General features: G+C 34.9%; 1 protein-coding gene across 15 annotated transcripts in view; it reads right to left on the bottom strand.

Annotated features, from left to right (window-relative positions):
* Positions 1–13,822, bottom strand: part of RYR2 (ryanodine receptor 2) — a 441,080-nt gene that overhangs the window by 114,366 nt on the left and 312,892 nt on the right. For all 15 annotated transcript variants that reach the window (XM_074863209.1, XM_074863211.1, XM_074863214.1 and 12 more), the window contains 7 exons: positions 11,544–11,684; positions 9,969–10,132; positions 7,605–7,683; positions 6,862–6,951; positions 5,603–5,740; positions 3,432–3,509; positions 408–483 (listed from right to left, as the gene is read on the bottom strand). In XM_074863209.1, coding sequence (XP_074719310.1) covers positions 408–483; positions 3,432–3,509; positions 5,603–5,740; positions 6,862–6,951; positions 7,605–7,683; positions 9,969–10,132; positions 11,544–11,684 — 766 coding nt within the window. The remainder of the gene's footprint in view (positions 1–407; positions 484–3,431; positions 3,510–5,602; positions 5,741–6,861; positions 6,952–7,604; positions 7,684–9,968; positions 10,133–11,543; positions 11,685–13,822) is intronic.

The following is a 13,822-nucleotide window of genomic DNA, read 5'->3' as shown; positions in this document are numbered from 1 at the left end:
CAATACATGATACATGCAGTTCTTAGTAAACAACCTTTTAGATCTACCTGCAATAAAAGAAGTAATTCAGATGAAATCAGAGCCCGTTAGGCAATAGCCTGAAAGATTAATGCTAGAAGGAAAATGTATTAATGTACCTTTAATTTATTTACAAGCTTTGACTACTCTTCCTTTGATAGATTTGAATTGGTAAACTACTTCAACAGGAACTGTTACACTCAGTACTATAAAAACTTCCAGGCAATAAAAATCACAAAATATTCAAATAATAATAGATACTTTGTTGTTTCTTCTTTGTCAATTTAAATTTGCTGTTACTTCTTTTTTTTAATCTGTTTTCTCAAATACATGACCTATCATAATCATAGAGAATTTAAAATACTGTAAATACCTATAGATAATATTACCTTTTGCTTCAAGCTCCATTTTCTTTTTCTTTGCCCATATGTTATGGTAGTTTTCGGCCATCATCTCAGCCATAGCCTTAGGAAAATGGAGAGCTTAGTGATATGTGTTGCAATGGTTAACCCTCAAGAACAGTAATATTCTGGTTGCTATTAAATAACAAATTTTGTTCTCTGGGTGGTTCAATACAATTACACTGTAATGGTTCACTGAAAACAAGAAAGTTTATTGAAAGATTATGATGTAGAATTTGGGTAGGATGGGTATATGTATAGGAATCAGAAACCTGGTGCGGAAAAGAAAACTGTTAATATGAAAAAGGAAGAACCACAAAGACGACTATAGTCTGGAAAGAGTACTGGGGTGTCAGACAGGGGCTTGATTCTCAAAACAATGCCAGCAAGAACCTCCTGAAGGCCCTGGTAAGGGAAAAAAAGAAGAGCAAGCCAGAGGATTGAATCAAGATGGTTCCTGCTGGCTGCAACAGGCTGACTATTAAACCATGGATATAGCCCGGCAAGGCGGATACTCATTTGTGTGAGCACACTGTTAAATGCACCAACCATTTTACCAGGGACTCCATAGATGCAGACACATTTTTTTATTCAGGATGAAATTCTCCTTCGATGTGCACAAAAAATAGTTATTTCTTCCTATAAAACAAACTCTTTCAGACTGGTAAACTAGAAGCTAGATCCCAAACTAAGCAAAACAGACAAACTCTCCAGTCTCTAGAAAACTAGTAGGAACTACTATTTCAACATTAAACAACTGTTTAAATCCACCTCTCCTGCCCTGCTTGTATACCCTATAGCTGTACACAGTGGGGGAGTTTTTTTCTGTGGATTCCATTTTTCACTTCTTTGATGGACCTACAGAAACATTCTTCTCATCTTCAATAAGGGTTTTGATTAACCAGTATTTCTGAATACCTACTTCTTTATTTGGGAGAATACTCATGAGTTCAGATAACAACTCAAAACTTTACGGCCATATCTTGTTTGTCTATAGGAGAATTTGTTTCATAAACTTTTCTCCAGTGGATACATTATTACACATATGTCTCCTGCATGGTAGATGCTTTCTGTCGTGCACACTCCAGTCCTGTGTTTTGATAATCCAGATTGGAACCGTGGAAGAACATAGTGTAGACTAGGTTTTCTTTCCTTGGAAAGCAGGGTGCTACGAAGACAGTCTCAGAGCAAGACCTAGCTACTCATGGAGCCAGGATGTGAGCACTTAAGACCGAAATGAGAATTATTTCTCGAACTTACAGTTTTAGAAAAGATCATGATCCCTGCTAGCACAATATACACACAGGATGATGTAAACATTAAATAGCACCAATTCTTATGTACTTACTAGTTAAAAAACTGCAACCAACCAACTTTGTTCAAAACAACTAACTTTCCCAGCAATTTAAAACCAGGTTGAAGAATCTATCCCTGAGCTCCAACTTTAAAGATATTAAACATTGAAAAAAAAGTTCAAAATTACATACAGTTCATTTTTAAAACTCAGATCTCAATAATACCTAATATGTTTGGATATTTCCTGAATGACAGTATCAGGACAATACCTGAAATTGCATTTTAATTAAATTTGCTTAGCTTTTAAATAACAGATTTTGAAGCTGGTTTCAAAGATGACCTCTATTTGTAATTAAGGACAAATGAATCATAAAGCCAACCAGCTCTGCTTTATAGCTGAGAACTCAAAAGAAAATAAAAACTGATGATAAATGTTAGAGAATACAGCATAAAAGAGTAAACAAGGGAGTAACAGAAGTTCTAATGCTCTTTCTTTTCAGTTTTGTGACAGGCTGGTTACTTTGTGTTTGGTTTACTTCATCATAATACTATGATGATGTTCACATCAAGAGTTGTCTCATGAGCATTAAACAAAGCCTGCATAGTCTTTTGATCACCCTGAGTCTATACAAATGTTACATGATGTCATGTTCTATCAGTTTAAGATAAGAGTGCAATGATGGAAGTAGTGTTATTCAATTACCAATATTGTTAACTCTTTGGAATGATCAGCAATCCACTAAATGTTTTAACTCCAGTATCATAGTTAATTGGCAGCAAATTGTTATTATTGTAAAGCTAGTCAGAAATCTACAATGGTTAGAAATGTAAAACTGGAAACTATAAGCTAGGAATCAAGGAAGGGAAATCCAGTGTGAGAATTTCATCAGAGGCACAGTACAGTATATACTGTACTGTTAGCCAATTACTTTACTACTGCTGCTTGTTTCACTGCAGTATGACAGAGTTCAGTATGGGCAAACTTAACCCTGTGTTTCAGGAGTTTTTTGTAGTCAGCTTTGAACACCATGTTGCCATCACTAGACTGGTACAAACACTCATGCTAACTAGTTTAAAACTATCTAGTGTATGTCTACATGATATTGTAACCATACTCACAGTAAATTAGTAGACTTTAAAAACTAGCACCATGCTCCATTAAACACCACGAAAAAACCACTAACTTTCTAAAAACAGAAACATCATTTGTTTAACAACTAAAAAATATTGTTCCAAATAACAGCATTCTACTGATAGATCTCTCAAAATCCTACCCCTAACTTCTTCATTCTCTATTTTCATAATATTTGTTGTAACAGTGGTTCCTGATTCTTATTTCTTCAGTTTAGAAAAACAAGCAAATGTTTTGGGAAGATGGTGAAGAAATGAATGATAAACAGAAAAAAGCTGATGCTGCAAGCTCTTCTATTCAGGATTCTCTTCAAATGACAGATGTTCACAAAGAAAGCTAGGAAAATCAATCCAGGACTAAAATAAACTTTAAAGCATTTCAACATGATCCATGTTTTTTAAAGCAACAGAGGATCAAAGAGCAATGATGAAAAAGGCAAAAAAAAAAAACCCAATCCAACCACAAACCAAAATCAAAGCATATCAAAGAAAGTAACATGAGGCACCAAATTTGTTTAAAATAATCTAGCAGAGAAAATTAAATTGTAAAAAAAAGGGTAGGCATATTAAATGTTTCTGACTTACGTGTAAGTCTCTGGAGAGGGTGACATTGCTCATGTCAATTGCTCGAGGAGTGTAACCATGGGCTGTATCTACAGAGATCTGAATGATAGACGTGCAAAACAGTGGCATTATACAAGCATTTGATATGAAGAAGTTGACATTACCAAGATACTGAAAGTATTAAAGAATTTAAAGAAAAAGTCATATCTCTAAAGAGCAAAAGGATCCTATGTAGCCCAACTGAAAATACATCAAGGGTGATAAACTTAAGTGAGATTTAGGCAAAGGTCTACATATTTTGCTCCGAAAGACAGTCATCAGACACAAATCCCCCTCATTCAAATGCAAATTTCACTTGAATTAGTTTAAGATTTGAACTAATAGATAATGTTGTACTTAAACTATGATTAAATGTCTGCGTTTTCTAAATTTTTTCTAAGCAGTCAAAACCTCAGACAATCTAATTTAAGGTGAATTCAGGCAAAAATCAAATTTGGCTTTTCAACCCTATTTCTACATGTAGGAATAGAACCTACTAAATGTATAACTTCTTCCTTTTGTCTCTCCTTCCCACTCAGAAAATATCATCATTTTATTATTCTTTCTTTCTACTGCCTAAATTTGTCACAGGTTTGCTCGCTACATGAATACAAATGTTTGAAGAAGCATAAACAATGGTGGAGATTCCCTGGATGTCAAGCCACCGATGCAAGAAATGTGGCTAGAAAAGGGACATTGCTGGGCTTTTCTCTATGGATTCTGCTGTAACAGATAAACTCATGTCCACCACAGATACATCTTACTTTAGGAAGAACAGTGTCCAGAATTTTGTTCCTATGTCTGATATTATTTTCATATGCATGTATATCAGCATGTACATGGCCTGGCAGTTCAAAGGCAGGTATTTTTAATAGAGAATAACAAAGGATGTATAAGCAGCACACAGTAAATAAATACTGTTTTCTAAAGCAAACAATGCAAGCACTGTTACACTAACACAAAGATACCATTTAAATATACTTAAAATTTCTCAGGTGAACACAGGAAAATGCTATTTTGTGTGTGAGCACAACACATTTTAAACACAGGACAATTATTAATATAGTGTACTCTGAAATACAGAAATATTTTAGGCTTCAGAAACTTCTAGAAAAGTTATGTAATTTCATTATAGTAAGGGAAGACTGTAACTTAGCTACAAAAGCTGTTTTCATACGTTGATATAATTTGAATCTCAACTGTAAAGCTATTTATTCTAATGAGCTCCTTATGCTAAAGTATATACGAATATCTCTGTCAGCATAGTCTTTGGGGCTGGTATTACAAACACCCAAAAGTTGGGAAATTTGGAAGTCAAGAATTTTGGAAGGCAACCTATAAAGTATAGTTTAGCTCAAGTGCTATATCAAATCACTTGATATACACTTTCTAGTGTCTATAGAGAATAGAGAGGCACGTTCATCTGCTCATTTTTCACAGGCATATCACCATTCACATATGTAAATAGCACAGAGCTGAGTGGAGGGAAGAGGGAAAGATTTTTCCCCTCCATTTTATTTCCTCCATTGATTTGGCTCCATGTGTGTCTGTGTGAATGAGAGGGAAAAAGATTTTCTCCGCTCCCCAGTTTAATTGCAAAGTATATGGAGCTCTAAGAGAATATAGTGACAGTATTTTTCCATTTTATCCTTACAGCATTTTGATTTAAGACGGCTATTCTAAAGGAAAAAAAACCTATCTTTAACATTTTCAGAATTTTGGCTGTCTATAGATGTAAACTTTATGCTGTATTAACACTGATGTTCGTATGAATTTTCCTTTAAAAAAAAAAAGTACCTTTATTTCTTTCTTTGCAAGCTTAAATGCATCCATAGCCACCAAATTCCAAAAAAATAGCAGACTAAAATCATATTAATACTCACTGTTAACACATAATCACGTACTGATGTATCTAATTCCCCTAAATAATGTAGCTAACTGTAAATCAATTAAACAAATACATTTTTATTTCACTTTTGTTCCATTTTCAGTGAATAGAAATCCAAACCAATCTTGGATTGTACAATTGCTTGTGAAAAATGTTTTCACATATTTTTATGCTACAGGTTTATTTCATCGCTTGTAAAACCAAAGACTGGAAAGCAGATTTTGCACGTCTTTTTTAAAAATAAGTTTTTAATAAAATGGCTCACTTGACTGGTTTGAGATATGCGACGTGTCCGATTATACAGGGCCATGGAATCTCCCTCACGTGTTCTTTCAATTCGCCATCCCCATGCCAGCATAGTTTTTAGTGATTCTTTGATTGGCCATCGATAAATTTCTTTCTCCTAGAAGAATGCACATGCAGTAATTGCCTTGTTTATTATGTAGCTGTACAGAGCAAAAAATAACTATTGGGGTTTTGCCTGGTTATACTGAGATGCAAAGTACTGAAATCAGCCCATATGGCCCAGGGATACTGCAAAGAAGCAAATAAATCATATAAGATATTAAAAAGTTTATCATTTCAGAGGTGGACAGAAGAATTCTGGCCCTGCAAGAAGCTGATGATCACAGGAATAAGCATGTTAATGGCACGCTCAGATATGAACTCAACAGTAATTATCAGGAGTAATGCAACATTTTGTCTGCTACATGAAACAAAAAAAACCATAATCATAGAATCATAAAAAAAGTCTATGTTGGAATGGACCTCTGGACCTCATATGGCTCAACTTCCTGTGGAAGTCAGATAAGCTAACCTAATTAGGCTCTCAGTGGTTATCAAGGTTATCTAGGGCTTGCCATGTTATGCCTTGGATATTTGCAGTGCAGGTGATTTCATGACTTCTCTGGACAACCTATTCCAATGTTTAAGTTGTCAAGATAACAAGGTTTTCCAGAAAGTATTTCTCCTGAAGCAACTTTCACCCACTGCCTTTTATCTTGTCACTGTGCATCCCTGTGAGGAGAACACATTCATCTTCTCTATAACTAGGATTTAGGTACTGGGAAATTGAGATTATATCCCCATCAGTTTTCTCTTCTTTAAGATAAACAAACCCAGTTCCTTCAGCCTTGCTGCATTTATCAAATTCTCCAGCCTTCTAATCATCTTGGTGGCCTGCTGCTGGAGACCAGACAAAGCCTAAACCTAAGTCTTCACTAAGCAAGTAGGCATTCCTATATGACCTTACTGTAAAAACAAACTGGCAATATGACAGTTCAGTTTCACCTTAAGTTATGCCATGCAAATTCAGCCATGAGAGAAAACAGTTTGAGTGGCCTATCTATTGTGCAAGAAAACCCTTCTATCTCTTTCTGAGATTTTGAGGAAGGCATCAATCACACATTAGCTGATGCACCCTAAATAAATTTTTAAAAAGTGATGTGAACACAAGGTGACATTTTCACAGTGAATGAAGCAATCTTTCAATCATCCCAGATCAAGAATGAACAAATTCCTTACCTTTTCAGATAGTAATTTATATTGTTTCATTAATGGTTGCACTTTTGAAGATTCAGAATATGTTTCACCATATGTCCATCCATTGGCAAACTGAAAATAGTAATAATAAGAAATGAAAAAATAGGGAAAAGCAAAAAATTATGAAAAATCCTGGGTTTATTGGTACAAAGGAACTGAACAATGCTTCTGCAGACCTGTTCTCTTAAAATTTCCCTTCTACTGTTTTCTCAGCATTTTGCCACCCAACATTTATATTATCTACACATGATGAAATGAATTATGTAGCATGCCATCTTTTTGAAAATTAATGATTACACAAAGCTAACATTTCAATACATTTTTCTTTGAAATATTTATATAGAGCAGAATACTGTGCTACAGTTGAGGAAGTATTTTCAATACTGGACACACAAACTGCACAAAGGAATAAAAATTCCTAAAATGGTTTTTTGGTTAAAAAATTGAAATTTCAAGTCAATAAACTCTTAAAGAATTAGCAACTATGTTTACTCAACAGTCAACAATAAAAATAATGAAATGATGAAACAATACTTTGAAATACTCATGTGCACTTACAGAACTTTCCCCCCAAATGCATTTCAAGAAAATATAGGTTTATATCTTACCTACGTACCAACTTGTAGCATTATGAAAAATAATAATATCCAGAATAAAATATTTTAAAGATGAAATGGATTCAAATAAAAATTCTCATTTTGCTTTAACAGGAAGATAGATTTTACCTTTTCCATCGACCATTTGTCATGAGAGTGTTCTGCATATTTGTTAATGAAATATTCTAGCTTTTCAGGGATTGTAATGCTGAAAGTGAAGAGAAGAACAGCCATTATATCACACATGCTAAAATGTGACTGCTTTTGTTTTGAAGAAAGGTTTCAAATAAATAATTAGTAGTGCAGACATCCATTCAAAGCATCTTACTGTGCTGCTTCCTCACATACAGTTTGCTTCAAGCCCCAGTTAAATCAAGGAAAAAATCTGAGTTATTTAACGCACACTGAATGAGAACCACAACTGTTATAGGAATTTTATTTCTTTGACACACCTGTGCAGGGAAAAATCAATAATGATACCAAGCACTCATGCTTTTTGTCACATATTTCTATTACTAATATTAATTTTCTTAAGAGTAAAGATACAACTATGACCCATAGTTTCAGAAATACCATGGTAACTTATTGCACATGTCCATTGTAAACTAAATGTGCTAACAGTTTTTTGAAACACATCATCTATTATATATATTACTATAAATTTTATTTTATGCTTGAAGCACTATAACTCATGACAATCCAAGTTTTATGATCAAGGCTTTATTTTCCAACACCCCAGTGAATATTAAAGATATTAAAATCCTTATTAAAAATAGAAAAATCCACAAATAAATACACTAGCCCTTCAACAGGTGTAGGAGACAGTGCAGAAGTTAAGGTTTCATAAGGAGTAAAGGAAAAGCAGCTATCCTTAACTATCAAACAAGCCCTAGAAACAGAATCCTCTTCCAAAAATAATTTACCAGTATTTTTCTGCATCTGCATTCCTACAAATGAAAGGGAATAATTGCTTCTTGATCACTTATGATATAGCAAATTCTTTGCTTCTGAGACATTTTGACAGTAAAAGTGTTACAGTGCCATCTACTGCAAAGTAGGGGAGTCTGTTTTCTAATCTTCAGTTAGAGGGTGGGAAAAAGCAGAAATGTAAAACAAAATTATGTCAGAGTTACAGTTTGCAAGAGCCTAACCATGCACAAAGGCCAGAAAATATTCATCCAGTGTGGCCATCAGTTTTTTTATTGTTTGGAAGCTTGTATTTCAAGGATAACTCTACTAATGCTATAATACTTTGAATAATTTCAGAAATGCAATAAATTGACAAGCACAATAAGGTGATATTATCTATAACTTCTTATAAGTAGGTCTAGGACTAGTAAGAAATATGAGGCTGGATTTGCCTGTTAAAAGAATATAGGATAGGTTGGAAGGTAATACTGATAAAAGTAATGCTTTCTTTGTCTTGAATCATCACAGAACTGTCAACTCCTATGGCAGTGAGGTGACTGATGATTTAGGTAATTTTAAGTAACACTTTCTGAGTTTTTCAAATATATCCTGGCTATCTACAATTTTATGTGAAATGATACCAGATAAAGTCATCTTCGATTACTTAAAAGATAGCATAATATCCTTACTAAATTTTGTTAAATCTTCATATATCTTAAATACATCTTAGACAAATGAATTTTAATGGTCACTGATGTGATTTCTATATTCCAGTCTAGATTATGGCTTTTACTATCATGTTTTGATGTGCATACATGTACAAGCATGCTGTAACAAAGGTATTGATATACTGACAGCATTCTGAATATTAAAACTGACAAAAAGCTCACATATGCAGCAGCTGAAACAGGTAGTATTTTTCAAGATATAGTGCATAACCACACTGCTGTAAGACCATTCTATACAAAGTAGAATGGGGTGGTGGCTGTAGTCAAAAACCAGGGCACAAAAACCCCATTCAGATACCTGCGCTGTCTGGTTAATGTACTTAAAAGAGCATGGTCAGAGTCTGACTGCCTAGAGAGAATGAAGAAGTTTCTGCCCAATTCCCCATTATGCATAGTAAAAAGAGATTATATGAATACATCATCATCATCATCATCCTCTGTAGGTACACTGTCATTCACACAGACTGGAGTTAGTGTCTTGGCACATGTTAATAATGACAGGGATGATGTAGACTAGTCTGCTTTTCCTGCTCCTAAAAACATGCTGGGTTTTTTGCAGCAGACATACAAAGGTAGCTGAACAGTTGTATCTTCAGGCTGAAAATGCATTACAAATGTTCTAGGATGACCAAGAAAATAGTTATGTAACTGGGTATTTATTGCTTTATAAGATTTAAAATAAATACACATATAAAAAATAAAAATATGAAGTTAAGGTCTCCATTTTATCTAGAAGATAAGCATTCAGAAGAGAATGAAAGCTGTAAGTTCACATCGTACCCAACAATAGACTCCATCCCTCTTTTACACATTTATGATAAAAAAACCCCTACTTGAAACAAAATAAAATCCTTACTTTGAGGTATCAACAGGTTGAGGATTAAAGTTCCCATCTGAATCCATTGAAGACTGTTTTTCCATCATATTGACATAATTTGATTCCATATAGTCTGGAGGTAAGGCCCCTGCAACTGCGCTCAAACAAGGCAAAGCCAATTTGAACAGTTCTTGTTCATACTTCTGTGGAACACACAGGGGATAGAAAGTGAGTAGTGAATGGAAGCTATCAACATCACTGCTGAAACAGATATTGCTACATGTGAAACCAAGCAGCCACGGAATAGCTTTCCTACTCAGTGTGAAACTGAATTTTTGTTCTGAAAATAAAGGAAACTGTCCAAAGCATATTATACACTATAGATAAAGCTAGGATCAAGTCTTGCTTCTGCTGAAGTAAACGGGAAAAAGTATTGTCTTCAGTGGGAGCAACTCTAGGCATTTTTCAGATGTGTGGGAAGAGAACATAGCACAGGAATATGCACAGCATTTCTAAATACTTAGATTTGAAATGAAACTCATGAAATTTTAAGCAGGTTGGTGTAGTTTAACCTGAGCCAGCAATTAAGCACCATGCAGCTGCTCGCTCACTCCTCCTCTCCTCCCAGGAGGGGAGGAGAATCGGGGAAAAAAAAAAGTAAAACTTGTGGATTGAGATAAGGACATTTTAATAACTAGAATAAAATAAAATAATAACAATAATACAAAATATAATAATAGTAGTAAAGGAATATAATAAAAAAAGAGAGAGAAAAATAAAAAACACGAAAAGACAAGTGATGCACAATGTAATTGCTCACCACCTCCTGAACGATGCCCCAAGCAGAAATCAGCCCTCCAGCCAACTCCCCCCCAGTCTATATACTGAGCATGATGTCCTATGGTATGGAATATCCCTTTGGCTAGCTCGGGTCAGCTGTCCTGGCCATGCTCCCTCCCAGCTGCTTGTGTACCTCCTCGCTGGCAGAGCATGGAAAACTGAGAAACCACTAACTTAGGATAAGAGCTACTTAGCAACAACTAAAATATCAGTGTGTTATCAACATTATTCTCACACTGAATCCAAACCACAGCATTGTACCAGTTACTTGGAAGAAAATTAACTCTGCCCAGTCAAAACCAGGACAGTTAGTTAAAAATACTCACAGAATGAACAATAAATACATACCAAGGTGTATTGTTAAACTTTTGTCCAACATAGGATTGAGTCAAGGGTGATGAAACTACAACTACTAAGCAAAGGACTATGCTCTTGGTTTAAAGAAGGATAGTGTGTGAGGTAGAAAAGTGCAACTTTCAGTCACCTGCAGATGCTTGAATTTGCTTTTAGGGCTCTGAAGTGCAGTTGACCTGTACAGACACACCTCAAGATTACTTCATTAGCTATATAATTTTTTTAATGAGCAGACAAAATGGCATACCTATGTCAAAGCAGAAGTTATAAGAGGAAGATTTACATTTACTAAATACTATATATTTCCTTTTAAAATGGATAATAGAGTGCTGATAAAAGCTGGGTAAAAATGACAGATTAAAGAAAAAAGGTTACACAGTAAAGCTTTTACAGCAGTAGATGGATATTAAAATGAATTACCTTTTGAGACAAAGCATCAAAAATACCCCAGAACAACTTTCTGGATAAATGAAGTTCTTCTTCCGAAGCAGCACCAAAGTTACCCCATCCACCTGGCAAACAATAATACTTCCAGCATCTTTCATAATGATTTGTCAGCAACTAAAAGAGAACATATTTTGAAAGCAAATAAAATATAACTGTTGTTGTTCTTCCATTCTGGCACTCGACCATTACACAGACACTGCCAGAAAAATTTTTAACTTTTATCAAGAAGCCATGTTGTGTATCCATTCTTTAAATCATTGGTGGATACACACAGAATGAGCAGTTCTTTCTTTTAACATTAGTGGCATATGCAAAAAGCACATGACAGAGGATAATTTTCCCCAACACCACAAGAACTCTGACAGCTCAGCTGAAGAGAAGAATTCACCTCAATCTGGGTGCTGCTATTCCAAACACTGCTGCTTGGTGGGCAAGATAGTAGAACCATGATTTCACTTAGTTCCCAATTATTATTTACATGTCTGAGAGCTGTTCAACAGTAACTCTCAGTGTGATTCATCTCTTCTGTGAGTCATAAAACCTGCTATCAGTCTGCCCCCCTGTCCTCTATTACAAATGGCAGAGCAGCTTTAGACTTTCTCCCTTTCTTTCATTAAATACATATTTCAGGGATACTTTCTTCTTAAGTGGTTACAAGATTCCAGATTATCACAGGCTCAAATTGTGCAAGGACCTGCTACTGGGTATTTGCCAAACTAAAACATCACAAATTTTGCACTTAATGTGTCCTCTGTGTCCCTGCATCACAGACAGGAAGAGGAAAATTTAGTTGTATATCTGTCAGTAAAGGCAATCTCAAACAACAGATTCCTGGCAGTAGCAAAGTATGAAAATCCTACTCAGGGGCAGATCTTCCTAAGGCACAGAATGATCTTTCAAAAAAAATTAGCTGGAATTTTAATTCAGAGTTTATTTTAACAGTTCCTCAGAGAAAAAGAGAATTGTTTCAACATCACTTTGCAAAGCATGTTGGTAAAATATTACAAGTCACAGTCAGTAAAGAGCTGACAGGAAAAGTCCTGATGTGTAGAAGTAAGGATTTTGATAACTAAAAATATAACCTCAATACTGTGCAGTTCTGTTATACTTTTCATGGATCAGAAAAAAAATGAAATCTATATAATGCATTTGTTTATCTTCAGATTTAAATAATCTATTATTATCTGTTTACCATTTAAATTTTCAGATGATTAAAAAAAGAAAACATACATGTGTATATAATGTAAAAAGACAGAAGTTCTATTGTTCATGTAGAACTACAAGGGTCTCAGAAATATTAACTTTAAGAGTCTAAGGTGTATTTTAAAATGTTTTTTTCAAAATAAATTCTATTACTCAAAGGCCAGACTTTAGGTTTGCTTTTGGACAACATGTGAGTGTTAATAGATATGTATATATTTTTAAATCTAGCCAAGAGTAAAGGCAGGTTTACTCTTAGAGAAGTCCCTGATGAAGCACTGATATATGATTTAAGAGGAAATAAAAACAAGGCAGTCCTATTCCAGAAAGCTCACACCAAATTATACAGGAGAAGCATCACAGATTTCAACTCACATGCTGCCTAAACTGAGGTAATTTTTAGCTGTCGAATCCAGCAAAGGTATTTACAGTACATGGCATTCTACTCTGATTTAGCCTTCATGATTTCCTCCCCTCTTCCCATTCAAAATCACATTTTCAGATTCATGATTAACTTGTAGCTGTCTCTTTCAACTACTATAACCTGTTTGATGGCACAAGCCCATAGGGACACATTAGCAGATATGAGTCCCTTGTTAAATCACTGAAAATCATTTTACTGTCAGTGAAACGTTTGAAAAGTTGTAGTTCTATTTTCAGATAAAGAGTTCACTTTCCTCAGAAGCTTCTATTACTTGTTTAGGTGTCAATGGGCAAAATCATTTGCCCATGCTAGCACCACGGTTCTCTCCATATCTATATTCTACCTAAGCCCGACTTGCCAAGAGGATCTAATTAATATTTACTTCCCATTCAGTTCAGCAATATGGGAAAGTCTCTGCAGTCATGACCCTCAGGATCAAAAAAACCTGCTGTCATAGATGAACAGATCCCAGGGAGCTAGGGTTGTTCTTTCCCCCCAGAAAAACTGAAGAACCACAGCCACACAAGGAGTGCCAAGTTACTATTTGGTTTTTGCAGCACATAAAACGTCATAATGCATTAGAAAGGTCCCCTCCAGGGCAGTACACTAAATTAGCAACTGCTTTTCT

Source organism: Strix uralensis, chromosome 3 (assembly GCF_047716275.1).
Source record: "Strix uralensis isolate ZFMK-TIS-50842 chromosome 3, bStrUra1, whole genome shotgun sequence".
NCBI classification, from domain to species: Eukaryota; Metazoa; Chordata; class Aves; order Strigiformes; family Strigidae; genus Strix; species Strix uralensis.
This window is presented reverse-complemented; position numbering and strand designations above follow the sequence as displayed.